The sequence below is a fragment of the Leguminivora glycinivorella genome, chromosome Z (assembly GCF_023078275.1).
Source record: "Leguminivora glycinivorella isolate SPB_JAAS2020 chromosome Z, LegGlyc_1.1, whole genome shotgun sequence".
Lineage (NCBI taxonomy): Eukaryota > Metazoa > Arthropoda > Insecta > Lepidoptera > Tortricidae > Leguminivora > Leguminivora glycinivorella.
Genome location: NC_062998.1, coordinates 20013970 through 20033344, shown reverse-complemented (window position 1 = coordinate 20033344; position 19375 = coordinate 20013970). Strand labels below are relative to the sequence as shown.

The 19375-nt window shown below is 37.8% G+C and overlaps 1 protein-coding gene across 2 annotated transcripts; it reads right to left on the bottom strand.

Annotated features, from left to right (window-relative positions):
* Positions 1–1115: 1115 nt before the first annotated feature.
* LOC125240596 (esterase E4-like) lies at positions 1116–12375 on the bottom strand. Of its 2 annotated transcripts, none has more exons than XM_048148548.1 (5): positions 12288–12375; positions 4059–4311; positions 2528–3831; positions 1664–1766; positions 1116–1295 (listed from the first exon to the last, which is right to left on the bottom strand). In XM_048148548.1, exons 2-5 carry the CDS (start codon positions 4269–4271, stop codon positions 1167–1169), a joined length of 1749 nt encoding a protein of 582 aa, XP_048004505.1. In that variant the 5' UTR covers positions 4272–4311; positions 12288–12375; the 3' UTR covers positions 1116–1166. The 2 variants fall into 2 exon arrangements, with proteins under 2 accessions (XP_048004505.1, XP_048004506.1); XM_048148549.1 differs by having other exon boundaries at positions 12200–12298.
* Between the last annotated feature and the right edge of the window lie 7000 nt (positions 12376–19375).

Here is a 19375-nt window from a genome sequence, read left to right as displayed (position 1 = left end):
TATACCATGGAAATTAAAAGACAAAAGCTTAACTTATAAAAAGCAAAAGTTATAACTTGAGAGCGGATTTCTGGTAGCGATTTAAATATTAATACCTATGGGATATATTATGACTCGCATTATTTATTATTTTTTCTACACAAAAAAAATGAATCTGAACATAAAAATAAAACCCTTTTTGGATGCTTTTGTGAATATTGGGCAAAGATTGTGATGATACAAATAAAAAAATATTTTTTAATTCTTTTTCTTTAATATTTCGTCTGCGCATTGCACAGTAAAACTTCCATTACGACTCAAATATGTAATAGAAAAAATAAAATAATTCGCTTCCTGTATACTTACCTACAAACTCATGTATTTCGAATAAAATACTTTTTTTAAATGTAGTTTGTTGCTAAAATAACATTGATTTAATCTAATTATTCAGCGAAGTTTGCGATGTAATAATAATAGATTGTAAGACCTTATTATGAACCACATGACATGTATTTAAAAAAATGCACTAGTCATATCCATATTAATATTTAAATCGCTACCTGAAATCCGCTCTCTAGTTATAACTTATTAAGTACGTGGCTTTTTCATTGTCAGATGAAGTCAGTCGAAATGGATTCTACCTAATTTATTTTTAATCATAATCTCTACATAGTATTTATACATACGTATATCTAATCCTTGCGCATCCGTTGTAGGGTAGTCTGAGATAAGACAAGAAATCTACTAATACGAGTCTTCTTTCGATTTTCTCCATAGCTACTGCTATGGACACAAAGATAAGTATTAAAATAAATAAAATTCTTAGGAAAAGTGTAAGAAGCAGTATCCGATGATTCCCGCCATTTTTAAGACGCTTTTGAGTAGGTACCCACGGGTGGCACGGATCTCGTTGGCAACAATTTCATTTTATTTACAGTTCTTGAAGTGCTTTATCCTAGTCCGGTTATCATTTCTGAGATTCTTTGGAAACGGGGATTTAAAGACACGACTTTACTGGTGTACCTACTACCTACCTCGCTGCGTTACATAGAAACCCCCTCTTGGGTTGGTATGTGTATTCTCTGGTGTTGTAGGTATATATATCTGGATATCTACAAATACTACCGGGATTTTTTTAAATAATATATTTGTTATAGATACCTTAGTTATTACATATATTATGTTGTTCAGAGTTCGGTGTGGCGTGCGGGCAGCGGCGGCGGCGGCGGCGGCGGCGGCGGCGCGGGCGCGCGGTAGTGCTTCGCGTAGATGCCGTCCCAAAACTTACGGCGCGCCTCCAGGAGTGCTCCGCGCATCTGTTAATCAAACACATAATTGTATTATTCTATGTATTCTTTACACCAAAACACATATATGTATAATATAATTGTGGCTTTCCTTTCTGTGAAAGGTTTTTGATTTTCATGCGAGGTTCTTATTTCCATTCGCATTCACAAATGAATTCAAAATATATAATGAATATAAAATGGACGGAAAATAGTACAATTACCCTAGATGTAATTACAATAAAATTATACACATGCATATCCATAATGATGTGAGTTACAGCTTCCCCTTATGAAATGCACCATGCAGTTATTTACAGGGACGTTTTTACTTTTTAACGAGATCTGGGTTATAAATAATACTTATAGACATGTAATGATTAGTGTGGTGTGGTCACCTCCATCCGTTCGCCTAGAGACGCGTGCGGCGAGCAGTTGTCGCCCGCCGGCGACCATGACTCCAAGCCCGGCACCGCTGCTGCGCCTGGGCCTACTGGCTTACTGTCATCATACAAACCAATTAAAAAATAGGTAATATATTCCGAATAATATTATTTAATAATCTTCCAAATATTACTCGACCAAGTCTATCATCCACAAATAAGTAAGTAGGTAATACCTAAGTAAGTTGAGCACCTAGTTAAACTTACTGGACTACTAATTTCAAGTTCCAGCGTACTCCCGTAGTAGCCCAAATACATGTACTTTACCAACGTATCTACATATTTTTTTATTACAGTGCACTGTGGCAGATACGAGTCAATAAGTAGGTACTTTACAAACACGAATACCCGAAAGCAAAATTAATTTTGAAACAGTTTTACATAATAAGTAGACACCCTAGCACATAATAAGTAGAAGTAGAGTTAGACCGCAGCCAAATAGCACTGGACCCTACTCATCGTGTTGTGTACCTGCTGGTGAGTAAAGGCTGCCAGAGCTCAACGAGGGTGCGGTGTACTGGTGACGGAAGGATCTACGGACGGTTTGTTCCATCTATTGCCCTTTGAGTCGTCGGAACCCGAACCCTCCTTGGCACTTGTACACTCCTTTTTGCTGTGTACTAATGTACTTAACACAGCAAAAAGGAGTGTACAAGTTTCTAATGGGTTGGCAACGCGCATGTGACACTTCTTGAGTTGCAGGCGTCCATAGGTTACGGTGACCGCTTTCCATCAGGCAGACTGTATGCTTAATTGCCACCGACGTAGGAGTGTAAAAAAAAAAAGTAATTCAGGAAACAAATTAGCCACCTGACTCACCCGGTAGTTATAAAGTTCAACCACAGCTCCTTCATAAGTTCCTTGTGTCGTCGGTAGGCCTCGGAGTCCTCGTGTTCCATGTGTTCTCCCAGGGAGCACTCGAGCACCGCGTCCGTCTGCGCGGTGTGGCGCGCTCCGCGGATCTTACTCATGTATTCAGGAATTTCACCAGGTGGCTTATAATAAGGTGCAAAAACCTCAACGGGGTAAGAATATTCATACAAATATATAGATTTGCTTCCCGCCGCCACTTGCAAACTCACTGACCTTAGCGCTGGGTACGCAAAGGTTACATCTGAAAAGTAGTCTACAAAATTCAATACGGTCTCTTGGTTCACAGCTTTATCACCGAAGTAAAATTCCTTGACCGCCTTAGCAACTTGCGCCCTTTGTTGCTCATTATCAAATTGCAGATCAGAAGGTAAAAAGAGGGTAAAGTTCGTATTCATTTCATTTTGCCAATTTTCAAATTGAACTAAACGTAGAAGACCCTCCATGTTTGCAAATCCATACAAAACGGGGACCTTTCTGTATTTACTCTGTTTTATAATGTTTACAGGAGAATCGCTGAGAAATGCTTCAGTTCCCGTGTATCGTTCAACGCATGGCCCTAAACCAAAAGTGGAATCTTTTCCATCCATAATACTATTAGAAAACAGTAAATCGTATGGGGCATTTTTGTAAAATTCTTCTAAGGCATTCACATCGTCAATATTCATAAAGCCAAGTTCATTAGCATAATATTTAGCATTTTCATGTGGATCAATTTGAACGCTCCAGACGGCTACATTAGAGCCACTTTCAGGAATAACCTTATTGAAAAGCCCCTTGGCCAAGTCAGACAACATTAGTAAATCTACGGAGGATCCTCCAGCACTTGAACCGGTGATGGTGACGTCATCAGGATTTCCGCCAAATTGTTTAATGTTCTTTCTGACCCATCTCAAGAGAGCCACTTGATCTTTCATGCCCGCGTTACCCGGAGCATCATTCGTGCCGAGACACAAGAACCCATGTACTCCAAGTCGATAGTTGAATGTCACTGCAATCACTTTTTTACTTTTCATTAAGCCTCGTGGGGTCATAAAATTGCCAAACCCAACTTGGTAACCTCCTCCGTGAACTATGACAAGTACCGGAAGATTTTTTTTCTCCGTATCGGGAACGTAAATGTTAGCAATGAGGCAATTTTCTTCCATTACTTTATTAGGTGCTAAATGTTTAATTAAATTACTTTGCGGACATATGATGGAGTCGTTAACTGCTTCCAGTGTCTCCAGCCATACAGGTGCAGGTAGAGGTCCCTATAAAAATGTCACAGGTAATTTTTTAAACACTTCTTCCATATGCGCTATGTAGTTAAATAGAAAAATTGTAAAAGACAAACATAGGAATGTCATTAATGTGTCCTTACTTGTAAGTAAACTGAGTTTAATTTTAATTTCTGTAAGTAATATAAATGGAACGTTGGTTTCTTAGTAGTTAGGTAAGTACCTATTAAAATTAAGACTCAAGACAAGACGTTACGCACCGTGAAACGAAGCGGTCCTGTAGGCGCAGTTGCGTATGGAATGCCGAAAAACTCATAATGGTCTTGCTGAGCGGCGAGGTAGCCGCGAACAGGGCCCTGGGCCGTGGCCACCAGCCGCGCCTGCCGCCCCGGGCCCGCCGCCTGCGCCGCCGCCGCCACGCACGCCGCGCTCACCACGCACCACCAGCCCCACGGCATGACCATATTGATCATCTACACTCGCTCGTACCCAAACAGGTCTTTAATACTCCAACTATGGACATACAACGATTGAATACATCGGGACCTATCTACACTACGTGGTTATCAGTCTTATCAACAAACATTACTTATCATGTAGGTATACCTACGTAGTACTTGAACAACGTCAATTTGACAAATTAAATCTAACAAATTGATAATATCAATAATTATTAACAAATTAAATTTAATTGGAATAGGCTAAAGCGAATTTCCTAACTTTGGATTATTTTTCTAAATGATTTACCTAACTCATTTTCAAGATTTTTTTTTAATGTGATACTGCATTTGATTGAGTTTAGAATAAGCTCCTTTTGGGCCTCGTGTTATGATTCAGTAATTTTATAAAAATAATTATATCCCAAAGGGGTCAAAATTCTTAATTCCCAGTAGTTGAACAGAGTGTCCTATCTCTGAACTATTTGACCCCGATAGATGAAATAAGCATGCAGCATAAAGTCAGTATAATGTGCCCAATATATGAACGATGAAACTCTAATAAATGAACAGGCGGGGACTAAAGTAGCATTTGTAGGAAACAGTTTAACTTTACCCCTATTGTAAATGCATAGGCATTAATATAAAATGGTTTTACAATATTTAAAAACAGCAATCGTCAAATAAAAAAATAAAAAATATTCTGAAATTTAAAGTGTTCATTTTTGAAACCGCTACCTTAAACGTGAACGAATAAATTTAGTGGTTCGTTCTCAAAAAAGTGGCATCGTCAGGGTAAAGTGAATGAAAAAAAATTAAAATAGTTTTTTGTACCTTTTTGGATTTAAATATGTTTTTGAGTGCATCAATGATACGGAATTTGCAGGAGGGAACGAAATAGTCGTAAAAACGTAGAACTTATAGCGAGTTGAAATTTTAGACATACAGGAGAAAGTGAATAGACAGGGTAGCAGGGAAAACGTGGCAGGATAAAGAGAGTTTGAATAAAAAAACAAGTTTACCACTAATAATTCAACGTATATCGACTATTATGATTTCGTTAGGATTCAATTTGTTTTCTTTAAGTAGAAACAAAAGCAAAAAAAGTATTTTTTTAAACAATATCCATTACTTTTTATTCAAAACAGTTGAAGTACAGTAAGTGATATCTGATTATTATTTTCAGTCACGATGCCTGCAGTGTTTGACTGGTAGAGAATGCCTTAAGGCATTATGTACACCATTTTGTACTTTTTATGTGCAATAAAGAATAAATAAATAAGTACTTACAATCACAGTCTTGTAAAACAACAAAGCACATATCATGATTCACAATGTGAGTTGTACTTGTGCATGTAATGCCTGCAATGGCTGCCCCAGTGGAAGAGTTGGTTCGTCTCCTTGATGTCTCCTTGGTAACAGATGTCGAGATAATGAGGTCAGTATTTAAAATGAGGGCCACTCTAGGGCCGGACGGTGTGCCTTGGCTCTTTAAACATCTTGGAAGTAGATTACGTGGCCACATTGACGACTGCCTCCGAGAGGGTATAAATTCTCGTTGGAAGGTGGGCAGACTGTGCCTTTCGAAAAAAGGGTAGTCCAGCTGACTGTCCCTTAGGATACCGTCCCATTGCCCTCCTAGATGAAACTGGCACGATGTTGAGCGCATCATCGTAAGTCTCATCTACTGCTGTGCACGCATTTTGAAAGACACGTGCTGCCCAAACATCAGAGATCGGGTTCTGGGAGGAGCGATAGACGCAATTGATGCGCTGCATAAATACAGCGGTCTGGTAGCAGAGAAAAGGCAGGGAGCTATCGCAGTATCTCTTGACATTGCCAATTACTTCGGCTTTCTTCCTTATGTGGTAATAAAATAGGCGCATTGCTTCCACGATGCGCCTTTCTATTTGAAGATCATCATTCACTAGATTCATAGAGTACTGCTCAATGAATCAGGAGGAAGATGCCTAGAAAGACGAATGGAGTGTGGTGTTCCTACCGGCTGCGCCATATAAACGTATAGGGACAGGTCAATGAGACTACGTGCTCAAATCAAGACTGACTTCTTTATTCTTCTTCTTACCCACATGCATATTCATAATAATCATAACCTACCCACAGTTTTCCACACGGTACTGGGCGCCTGCTCTGGAGCATTGGCTTTGACTTGGCTATCAGAGTAGTCCAACTTCTCCGCATGATCACCATTTGTTATGCCGATGACACAATAGTAGCCGTGAGGGGAAGAAAGTACCAGGATAATGGAAGAGCCACAGTGGCAACTGAGCTCACAGTTAGGCGCATTAATTTGTTTGGGCTTGCGGTGTTACTTGCCACGACCGATGACGTGATTTTCGAAGGAAAGGTTGGCTTCTGCCCGAAGAAAGTGATTGCTGCCGACCTAGCCAAAATGATAATCGTTGACGCTATACGCCGATCGAAATGCATTCTGTAATGCCTATATGCAAGAGCGATAGGGATGTTGCCTTGCCTATTGGCGGTGAGGCGGTCCCTCTTACGCCCCAAATTAAGTACTTGGGCTTAAATTCAAACCAAAATTGGTACTCCGAGGAACATTTTATCAAATTGGTTCCTAGCCTCGTCGGGACTGCTTCGGCGCTGAGCAGACTATTGCCCAATATCGAAGGACCCAATGCCCCATATCGGCGCTTATATGCGAACGTCATCCGCAGCGTGTATACAAAATTTCAGCTCAGTCGGTTGAATATTTCTGCTTCAAATTGGGTTGCAAGATTTGACCTCAACATACATACAAACATACATACATACATACATTGCAAGTTAGTAAAAACCATGTCAAAATAGCTTTTTTTTACTTGTGTTTCTTTATCCTGTCAACAGTCACTTTACCCTGCAGAGTGATGGCAGGATAAAGTTACGCAGGGTGTAGTGAAAATCCGATTAACTAGATATTATCTCCGAAACTGTTGATAATACAACTGTCATAATTTTAATATACATAGTTATACTTCAATACAACATTAAAATGTTATTGGTAAAAAAACTGCCGTATTAATATTTTAAAATAATCATGCCAGAATAAAGTGGACATACCTGTTACAAACTCCGAACGTCACACTTTGAAAACTTCTAACCACAAGACCGCAGCACCTCACACACAAACCTTTACACCGGCGGCTAGAACCATACTGCCTACGTGTTTTACGTATATTAGGGCCTCAATAAGACTTTCTGTGTGTGAGTGAGGTGCAATACCGCGGACGCACAGGATATGGAGAAAATATCGCTGGACAAACTTTGAAGGTGAAAATTAGTGTTCAAAAGTAATCGAAACATCCCGTGCACCGTATATTTAAGAACATAGTAGTCTATTCTCTACAAAAAACGATATTTTATTATCATAAAACTGCAATTTAATAATCTATAGAGCGAAAACTTGAGCAGTGTCGCGTTGTGACAAGGCAGGGTACAGTAGAAAACGGTCTTCTTTATTTTTTTTTACAAAAGTATTATATTTATAGAAAAAATATGTGTTGGCCTCGATGTGTCACGTTAATGCCTACTTATGAAAATTTTAATTATATGTGAAAATTATATATTTCGCATACTTTCTATTCAAAAACGTGATGGCAGGGTACGATGCCACTATTTTGAGAATTATCCTAGTAAGTTCATGTTTTGGACATGACATTAATGAATTGAACGAACTAATTTGATACACAATTAATTTAATGAAATCCAACCTAAAAGATGAATTCGTAAATTTTCCTAGTTCACGTTTTGGGTACAGATTCTTTAGTTGAACAATCCCGTTTTCATACAAGTATAAACTTAAATAAATCCTTATTAGATAAAAAAAGCTCCGTTCATCTTTTGGTCAAAAAAACAATGTCCAACAATCAAATTAAATTGATCTAAAAGTAGTACCTAAATCTATCTATTTTATTCGAATTTTTAATACCATTTGAAAAAATGAGCCTTTGTTCATAAGTTGACCGTCGTTCATCTTTTGGCGCGAACATACAATATTGGAACCATAACTTGACCGGCAAATATCTCATAAAATAAGTAAAAAAGTGCAATTATTAATAATGTAAACAATAGAGACATTAGTCAAGAATATATACGGAAATAAATCCGGTCAATAAATAAATAAATATTGGGGACACCTTACACAGATCAACTTAGCCCCAAACTAAGCAAAACTTGTACAGTCGACTACAAAGAGATGTACCTATACAATGCAATAAGGTGAAAAAGTGTGTACATCTCTTTGTAGTCGACTGTACTATGGGTGCTAAGCGACGATATACATACTTAAATAGATAAATACATACTTATATACATAGAAAACATCCATGACTCAGGAACAAATATCTGTGCTCATCACACAAATAAATGCCCTTACCGGTATTCGAACCCAGGACCGCGGCTTAGCAGACAGGGTAACTACACGCTAGGCCAGACCGGTCGTCAAATGTAATATGTATTAGACTTTTTATGAAATAAAAAACTTAAATAGGCTACTTGACTGTACTTAAAATAAAATAATTTATACCATGGACGAAATAAAGCATTAAATAATTATAATAAAAACAGGGAGAGAAGTTATTTTTAACTCCAATTTATATTTTATAAATCAGATAGAAATATATAAAGTAAATCAGTTGAACGTTATCCAATTCGATTACATAGTTCCATATTAACAAGTCGTTTTGACAGGTCTTAAAAGAATCTGATTTGATTAGGAGGAAATATTTTGAAGGGCTTCCCTTAATAAGAAATCCATATAAAATGCGATTTTGGTGTGAAGCGCAAACTTGACGACCGCTCACTGACGTGTGCGTGGCTCAATTGTCTGGGAATACAAATTTTTGCTTCGGTGAAGAGTTGCTGCGTTTAAGAAAAGTACTCCCGGGTGCGTAAAATATGTAGTTCGTGAATAAATTATTTAGTTTTTAGACCCATCGGTCATCTTTTGGGTGTCGGTAATCTAATGGTGCAACTACCCTACCTATTATGTTAAATTTAACTTTTATGGTCAGCATTCTCTAACGACAAGTTTTTGTCAAACCGTTCTTTCTTGTAAATGAAACGATCTACCTAGCTTAGCTAACTTTAGCATATTTAATTTTATTCTTGCGCAAGCGGGCATTAAAAACGTTTTTACTAGTAAGCACATTAAACAAAAACACTTACGAACAAGGAATTTAATTAAACGATGATGTACATGGAAATAAACACCGCAGCCATTTCGTATTTACGACTGTAAATTTTAAGTACCTACCATTAACGTACGACCCCTTATTCCAAAAATAAATCAGTACTTGTCATCTAAAGTTATTGCTGACAGGGCCCATGCCATGGCAGTATTTACATTTACAGCGTCATGTGGGGGACTCCAGCCGTGCTGGTGTAGGGAGGGCATAGCTGCACGCTAATATGCACTTATATCTTGAAGTAACAAAAGAAACGAATGATAAATTAGTGAAAACGCTTACATAAAATAAAAATAGTACGAGTACATACAGCTTCTGTAAAACTTTCTGTAAAAAAGGACACTTAGTTTAATTTACTAGTACGGGTACATATACTATAAATGTTGTAATCAGGATCTCTCTGCATCACCAATTCACCATATCGCCCCGGGCATGAATTACGTTTCGTACCGAACCTCACATTTTTTGCGCCTCTCTCCCTGATTTTTTTCGGTCTTTTCCCCGTGTCAAAGAGAGCGGAAACTCTACTATCAAAGCTGAGTAGTGAGTAGTGATACTGATATAGTACCTATATGTATGTAAGTACACGTCCCATACTAAGCTGAAAGCAAACGGACTTTTCCACAGTGTTCGATGTATTTTTCAAATTAAAATAGGTAAGGAAAACCTACTTATAAAATTATCTCATATCTTTTATACAACACAAGGGTTTACGTAGGTAACCGTTAGTTAACGAAAACTGACTTTGTACAAAAAGTTAAAGATTATTATTACCAAATTAAGTTAGTCAAAGGTAGGGTAAATTTAGTCAATGCCACCACTCATACAGACAATTTTTTTTTACAAATAACCATTTTTCTGTAGAATATATTATAACTATAGTTACCACTGCTGTTAAGACTGAACAGGAGCTGACTTAGTATTGAACAGGAGCCTGCAACAGTAGCGTATTGCTGCATATTATACACCGCGTTTTTTTTTGTTTTCCGTTAAATTCGACACGCATCAGGAACCACTCTGTATGTCGCTTTTTGTTAAATGCGAAAAAAAATTTTGTTCCGTTTCCATACATAATAAATGAATTAATTAGTGTGACCTAACCAAGAATCTTATATACGTATGAATATAAGATTCTTGGACCTAACCTTAACCATAACATTAAAGTCATTGTCAAGTGTTTGACGGCACATGTCAAAACAAATAACATTATAAGAAGTGGTAAGGGATGCCACATATGTACGTGTTTTTAAGTAATTAATTTTTTATTAATAATTCGATAACCTTAAGAGTTAAGAGGCTAGTTTCTTAGAGAAATTGATTGTATTTGACCTAAAAATCTTCCCTTAAAGTTGACGGAATTCAATAAAAATAGGGTGTATGTGCCAAGTCTCTTTACAGTTTACGCACGAACTGACTTTGTCTCACGTCGATACAGTTTATACACCAACGTAATTAGATTGACCGACCCTCTTCGACCCGTTGTTCAATATTTGACAGCTATATCACATTATGAGTACGTTAGGTACAGAGGTTACTATAAGATTTTTAAAACTAAACCAAACGTGAACATTACATTAAGGATCATCAACTTTACAAGATCGACGTAACCGTCCATTTTAATAACCAGTATCATTTGTAGTAGGCATTAAGTTTTTGACGAAAGCTATATAATAAGTTTTTTTTTGTTGACGTTCTTTTGATGACGGTATAGACTATTCACAGTTTCACACTGCTGAAATTAAGTAACTAAAGTCAATTGCACTTTTTAGATCCGAAATATGAGGGAAATGTGTTCACGTATTGAACAACGGCGTTTCATAGGCCAGTAGCATTATCGAATCCCATCAGCATAGTACCTAAATAGATTAAAAAAGAATAAAAGGTAGTGGCTAAAATGTTAAAAAACTCAACTACTAATGGGACAACTCAAGAAAAGAGCGTACACTCGCCTTAACGGCCGGCAACGCACCTCCAACACTTCTAGTGTTTCGGGTGTTCATAGGTGGCAGTGATCGCTTACCATCAGGCGACCTGTCTGCTCGTTTGCCTCCTATAGCATAAAAAAATCGTTAATGTGAATATACAGTATACTATTTAATTAACAAAGTGAAGCCTGAATTGTCTGAAACACTGTCCAGGCCCCGTAGCCGAATGGCATTTCTCCGACGCCAAACGAAAGCGATACGCCGCTGGCTCTGTCGCGCCAATACGCAAGCGCGATAGAGATAGATATCTACTAGCGCTTCGTTTCGTGAGCGTTTCGTGAGCGATTGTGCCATTCGGCTAGCCACCCTGGCGTAGTTAGCACCGCTTTATTTTAGACAAGCCACAATCAGTCGTGTCGGCGTAACAAATCAAGTTTGTAAGTAACTTGCTGAGCTTTAGGGGGAGTTGTGAAGTAGGAACAAAATAACACTCGTGTCCGCTCATGCACTAGAAACCGTACAAAGCCGCTTAGCACTCCAACAATTGCTGCAATTAGCAAAGGTAATAATTTACACTTGTACAAGTACGTCTTGTACAGTCCTCGTCGTTGGCTATGCTCGCGAGGAAATTTGAAAGATTTTAACCATACTTTTCTGAAGAAGATGAAAACTTATATTTTTATAAGGAGATTTTTGTTATGAGAAAAAAAATAAGCAGGCACACCGGTGTGTACTTTTAACTTAAATAGTTCCACAGCTCAGTTCATTTCTGGGGAATGCCAATTTTCTATAAACTAAATGAAACTGTGTTAACTGTGGTTTATAATCGACTCACCTGCGGAGAAATAAAAGTAGAGTTCTTTAAGAAAAATAATATAAGTATACAATAAAATAAGGTAAAATCTGTCGGTACGCAAATTTACCTATATAAAAAATCGTCACTGGCCTTGACGTTCCTGCGCTTCGTCGAGCCGTATGACGTAGTCCGACCGCTAGTGTTACTGCGCGCAACGTAAGCGACCATAACCAGTGTTGCCAGACGGAATCTGAAGTATACAGTAGAAAAATGAATAAAAAACCAGTAGATCGGGAGAAAAAGCAGTAGACTACAAATATTGATACCAAATGAAGAAGAATGAAAGAAAAATTATGCTGTTACACGAAAACGGTCCTGCAACTCTTTTAGACTTCTCGCGATTTCAAATTCATGAAGATTTGCGTTTATAGGTTTTAGAAAAAACATACAAAGGTCATTTTTGACAAGCTTTTTTTCTTTCTTATCCATGATCAAATGTTTGTATGAAAAAAAAACCAAATCGAAAAGCCACACATCAAGAAAAAACTTATCCCATACAATTTTTACGAAGCTACGCATGGGGTTTAAAAATGGTTATACATAGTAAGTTATCCGTAAAAGATAGGCATATGCTTTCGCGGACTTTTATGTAAACCTATGAGAGATACACTATTTCGTTATACAGCTCATTGATATAGCTGAAACGGTTTTGGCAGCGTTTTCGATTAAGGCTCTCAGCCAGTGGGATTTTGTCCGACTTGTTTAGCAAATATCGTAAATATCGCAAATAAATAAACAAAGTCGCAACAAATTATTTGCTTAAACCTTCCCCAAGAATCACTTATTCATAGGTGAAAACCGCATGAAAATCCGTTCAGTAGTTTTTGAATTTATCGCGAACACACATAGACAGGGGTGATTCTCTGTAAGGATGTTCAACAAACAGTCCCCTGGCAATGATTTTTTAAAATATTTATTTATAAAATCAGAAATAGTTTGTATAATTTAATTAAGGCAAATGGGTTTTATTAAATTATACTAACTATTTAGGATTTCATTAATAAATATTTCAAAAAATCATTGCCAGGGGACTGTTTGTTGAACATCCTTACAGAGAATCACCCACAGACAGACGCGAAGGGGGACTTTGTTTTATAAGGTGTAGGATGCATTCAATTGATTCCATTCCTATTCAGTATCGATGGGGCAGTTGCACAAATAAGAACTTTTTCTCAAACTTGCAATGAAATGTTGTCGGGACTACTACGTATCCGGTGAGCTGAGTGAAGATGATATTTATAGTACAGTTCACACCAAAACCTATAAAGCACCCTCCATTTGTTAAACGTCAAATGCTGACACTACACCATGACATTTAGTAATCAGAAAAAAAAACATTAATACAGTAGAACCCGGTTAAAACGATCACGTTTAATACGATTTCTAGGTTTGTATGAGATTTTCAAAAATTTCAACCCTAATGCGGAGGCAGAAGATGTTGATTTAAAAAGCTGAAAATTTGCACAAAGGCTTCATAGACTAAGGGGCATTGATTGATAACTATTAGGTTTGCTAATTCCAGAAAAGTGTTTTTTCGCTCCACCCTAGAACACATATAAAACCAGTTAGAATACAAACATCAAACTTCTTGCACCCGCCTAAATCGCTATTGCTAATACCAATAAGCTACCACTACATTACGAACAATCACAGATATAAAGTCTGTCAAGCGATTTCTGTCACTAGAAAAAAGCAGCAACTTTAAAAATGAAGGGATGAAAGTTGACCCATAGAAATTTTTAATTTCGCGCCTTGACTAAGTTGTTGAACCGTCTATAGTAAAAATTTGAAGCCAATCCAATTGTTTATACTAAAAAATATCGATTTGGAAAGAAGCAGGTAGATTTCTTGAAAAATTACAAAAAAAACAGTAGATCAGTAGATTTTTTCAAAATCAGGTAGATCTACTGCTAAATCAGTAGATCTGGCAACACTGACCATAACGTAGTTTTTCTGCTCGTCGACTTTCTGTCAATTAGGATACCACAGACTAAACTATAAGTGCCAACTTTTCAGTGTTGGATAGTCTATAACACTTGACAACTATGCCTAATATTTCATTATTAAATAATAATTCTCTGTAGACAACTATAATAATTTCAAATATAGAACTTCATACAAGTACTATACTAATTTGCGATAGACTCAGCAAGCTTATCTACTTACTTACTGACTGAAAAGTTCTGCTCTCTATTAGGTTGATCGGAAGTGTATAATAGTTATTTGTTATACAAGGGGCAAAGTTGTATTTTAACGCAGAGTGTGGAATTCAAAAAAGAGCAAGTGAAAGGATTCTATAGTTGAACCACGAGCGAAGCGAGTGGTTCGAGAATAGAATCCTGAACTTGCGAGTTTTTTAACACACGAGAAGTAAAATACATTTGCACCCGAGTGTAACACAAATCTTTTCCCCTCACTATAGCGAGGAAACTACAACGCAAAAAAAATGCGTTTATCACTGCTTCCAGTAGTTCCACAGGTGGTAAATCATCTTTATTACTAGATTCACCTACTTTTATCAATTTTAAAACAGTTAATTTGACTTTATTCAAGGTCAGATTACTTTACCCACTAGTGGATAAAATGCGTTTTTACCCGCTGGTATTAAATGATAAAACACGTGTTTCCGAGCTAGTGAGGGGAAAAATACTATTGTAGGATTGAGCGTTCAGCAGGTTATTCCCTAGTCAAGCAGCGTCAAAAGTTTTTCTTTAAATTAAAAAAAAGAAGTAAAAGAAAGGGCAGCAACAATCGCGTGTGCTTTCGCAGTCGGAACTTTGCCCAAGCCTTGTTAAGTTTCGCGAACTAGTGACGTACTTACAATAAGACTAGGATTAGGTTTACTTAAAACTATTTACATTAATATAACAATAATAATGTTACCTGCATTAAACACAAGTATTACGCAACCCAATCACAAAGCTATTTACATCAATAAATAACAAAACACAAGCTACAAATAATTAATTCAGGAATACGGAATACCTAGTAGAACGAGAGAGAGAAAAAAATTCCAATAAAAAACAAAAAACTCGCGATATGCACATACTCGTATTTTTTTTCTTGTCGGCCAGTGCGCGCCGCGGCTGCAACATGCAGGTTTGCCATGTTACAAGTTTTCGGACATTTGCGACATTTGTCTTTTTACCCGACTACGGCAACGCAAAAGGAGGGTTATTACCCGACTACGGCAACGCAAAAGGAGGGTTATGATTTTGACCGGTATGTATGTGGCTATGTATGTATATATGTTCATCTGTTCCCTCATAACTTCTAAACAACTCATTAGAATTTGACAAACGATATGTCATTCGAATCGCCTTAATTGTCCGCTGGTTATAGGCTATATGACGTCACCGCAAACGAAACATGGCGCCCTCTAGAGGTCATAAAGTAACGAAGCAAAAAAATAAAATGAAGTTAGGATGACATGTTGTATATCATTTGAAAGGGCTTGATTAGCACATTCTAAATATGTATATATTGTTAGCCTTTATTCCCAGCTTTACTTGATTACACCGGATAATTCATTGATTTCTCGCAAAAAATTACTATTTGCAAATCCGCAAGCGCTCTGACATACGAGTAGATCCACGCATTATCCGAATGCGGTTACACAAGAAGGTTTGCCAAAGAAACAAATTTGGCTGCTTTATAAATTAATTTTATTAAAGATTTGCAATATTTTTTTCGACCTTAAGTTCAATTTCGTACAGCAAATAGTCATAATAAGAACTAGATGAATTTTGACGCTGTTTTGACATTCTGACGTGTATCATAGATTGCAGGAAACCCTAGATGAAGGGTATGTTACGTCATCGTGCCAGATTTTTTTTTATATACCACGTCGGTGGCAAGCAGGTATACGGCCCGCCTGATGGAAAGCGGTCACCGTAACCTATGACTTTCTACTACGACAATATATTATTGAAAGCTAATTAATCATCTAAAGTTATTATAATTTTCATAAAGAGAAAGAAAATGCGGTACCACGATACTGATTGCCAGCTATACCTGTCTCTTTCAGTATACGGTAATATGCTTCATGAGGGTGTACACACCGTGGACGCGGTCCTAAATCTAAAAGAGTCCTTACAGAGTCACGTCCTATATTGGTATAGGACTTAAAGAGGCCTTCATAGGCTCATATTTAGAGCGTCACGCCGTCACGCGGTCCTAAGCTCTAACTTAAACTTCGGCGCCCACTAACTTAAAGTGTCGGGCGTGCACTCGCTCCCAAGCCGGGCGCCTTCGGCGCCCTCTAACTTAAAGTGTCGGCAGGGGCGGCTCACTTCGCGATTCTTTCGCCGAGCTACAAGTACATGCCGGCGGCCGCGAATTCGCGGCCCATTCAATGGTGACGACCTTCGCGCGGCGCATTAGAACTCAATGTCGACTGCGCGCGTGCGGTCCGTTCGTTAATGTAGGTAAGAATTTAGAATGGTGGCATTTTGTGAACATCAAAGGAGTAAGCCTTCTGTACTTGTACTATTATATATTCTGTGGTGTCGGGCTTCGCCCGACGCACGCGGTCCTGCCGGGCGCCTTCGGCGCCCACTAATTTAAAGTGTCGGGCGAAGCCCGACGCACGAGATCCTAAGCAGGGTCAATGTCGTGCAAACAATGCGACCGTATTGATACAATAACAAAATGTAGTCGCCGTGTGCACTTGTTACGGTAACAAAATGTGTACGAATCTGTGGCTGTCAATGTCACTGTCAGAACGATTTTTAACGACACTTTATTAGTCGACGTATGCACACATAACGGTAACATCATGTGGACGAATTTGTGGCTGTCATTGTCACTGTCAGAACGGTTTTTGACAGTGACATTGACAGAATTTGTACACACATGTGTAGGTCTGATTACCGAACTGCTCCTAAACCACTGTATCCGCAAATGACAATCTGAAATACGAAGGTTTCTCAAACTGTCTTGTGAAGTTGTGGACTGGTAGCTTTGAATCATTTAAATATGAGCGAATTAAATAATAATAAACAACGACGACCATTTAAACACTCTTCGACATTTTATAGAAATGTGGGAAAGTTAAGAAAAGTACAGAACGATAATACAAATAGATAAGCACTTTATAGTTACTTAATGTATTAGATATATAATTTTTAATTCTTATTGATAAAAAAGATGTGTAGTATTGCTTTACACAATAAAAGTAGGTATCAAATGAAATAGAGTATTTACTGTGATATTAATAGATGTCTTGTGAAGTGCATACTAGAGTAAATTCCTATACATAACGTAGTTAGTATTATTCTAACCTTCATTATTTTTAGGCAGAAATGACACAGAAGTTCAGATCGCTGAAATTAATGTTGATAGTAATATTAATGAAAATCGACGTATATTATATTGTTATGAATGCTGGTAGTTACTACTTAGTATTTGTGACGCAGTTTTCTTTATGTATTGGGTTCTTATGTTGCGCAATAATAGTTTTTTTCAGTACAGATGCTGCTTTTTTTAACGCAGTAGTGCAAGCAATGATTCATTTCTTGTCTGGTCGAAACTCTTAGCTTAGATTTAGGTATTGAAAATCGTCGTACGATACACGTGCGAAAAGGACATTCACAACTCGTGTCGATTTAAAACACTCCCTTTGTTCGTGTATTAATTTTCCTCTTTTCCGCACTTGTATCTACAAGTATTTTGTTTGGGTTACAAAAAAAACAAATTATTTACTCTACTACGTTTTATTTATGTCTCTGTAACATTACAAATTAGTGTCAATAATATTATTGCTGGTTAAACTGAGGTAAATTGATGGCGCGTTGATAAATTTAGACTTATTTTATGAAATCACTCGAGCAATTTAATTGGCCATGGTAATTAGCCCACATTATATTACAAATGCAATCAATATTTATCTTTAACAAATTCTTACGCCATTACATTTTAATGTCAAATGATTTTATTTCTTTTTTACTTTGACGTCTCTGACAGTCGCCATTTGAAAAGAATGAAATGAACGAATGATTTTGGGAAAGTAGTCGCCAAACGGTAACAATATGCGCACGCGTAGTGCACACTTCTGTCACTTCTGTGACCATTTGTGCCTGTTACCAATCGTCCCCATTTGGGTCGCCTCGACTAAACGTCGACCGTACTGCGACTAAGCACTGAGACCCGAAGACCTGTGTGTAGAAGAACGACGACCGATTATGGTTATATGGGTAATGGGTATTAATCATAATTGTAACTTCAAATGATCTTCAAAAACCAGGGAGCAAATAGTCGAGAGCGTTTGTATGGAGAATTGACCCCTCCTGTATCGTCTTAACGTTCGAATGTGAAATTAACGCGAGACGAAAGGCACGCGTACGTTGCACGTTGGTGCGTTTTCCCCGCATACGAGTCCGTCGCTCCGCGTCTCGCAACGAGACGCGTCGTCAATGTGTGAAGCGCCTAAGTGCTCCAAATAGTGTTGTTGATGAGCATAAGTCTCAAGTGTCTCAACTAAACTACTTCAAACTTTGACGATAAATATTACCATTACGAACATCGATCGTCGGCGATTGGATCTGCATTGAATTAAAGGAATTTGATGCTGGAATTTAATGGAATTGGATTATTCCTTTTTTGTTATTTATGTAATAAGTCACGTACCTAAGTACATACATATATGTCATGTTATATATTTAAGGAAATATTTTTAAAGATTTTATGTTTTTTGTTTTATTTTACGTTTTATCAGTTTAAGAAAATAAAATCTGTGTCGATTAGCAAGGAAAGGGTTTAGCCGGTCCAGCGGCGCCGGCGGGTGTAACGCGGCGCGAGTCGCGGCTGCAGCTGATCGCCGCTTTTCCAATTTTCCGCGTGTCCGCCGCATTCGTCACGGCTCCGCTTCCACGGCCCGCACAATGAAAGATGGCCGGAACAAACCGACCCGGAGAAATATGGCGCCGCCGCCGCGCGGAACAGAAAACTATTGAAACGAACTCGACTGTCCGATGCTAATTCTGCTACCACTTTCAGCCAGCTCAAATAGAAATATAACAGTTATTTAGACCGGATTTTACCAATAATATTATAGATTCCACACAAAAGTAGCTTACGAAACATTTATGAAAGATACCTAAATCAAACGAGTATTAAAACTCAAATATGTACCATAGTTAGGTCACAGAACTAGAT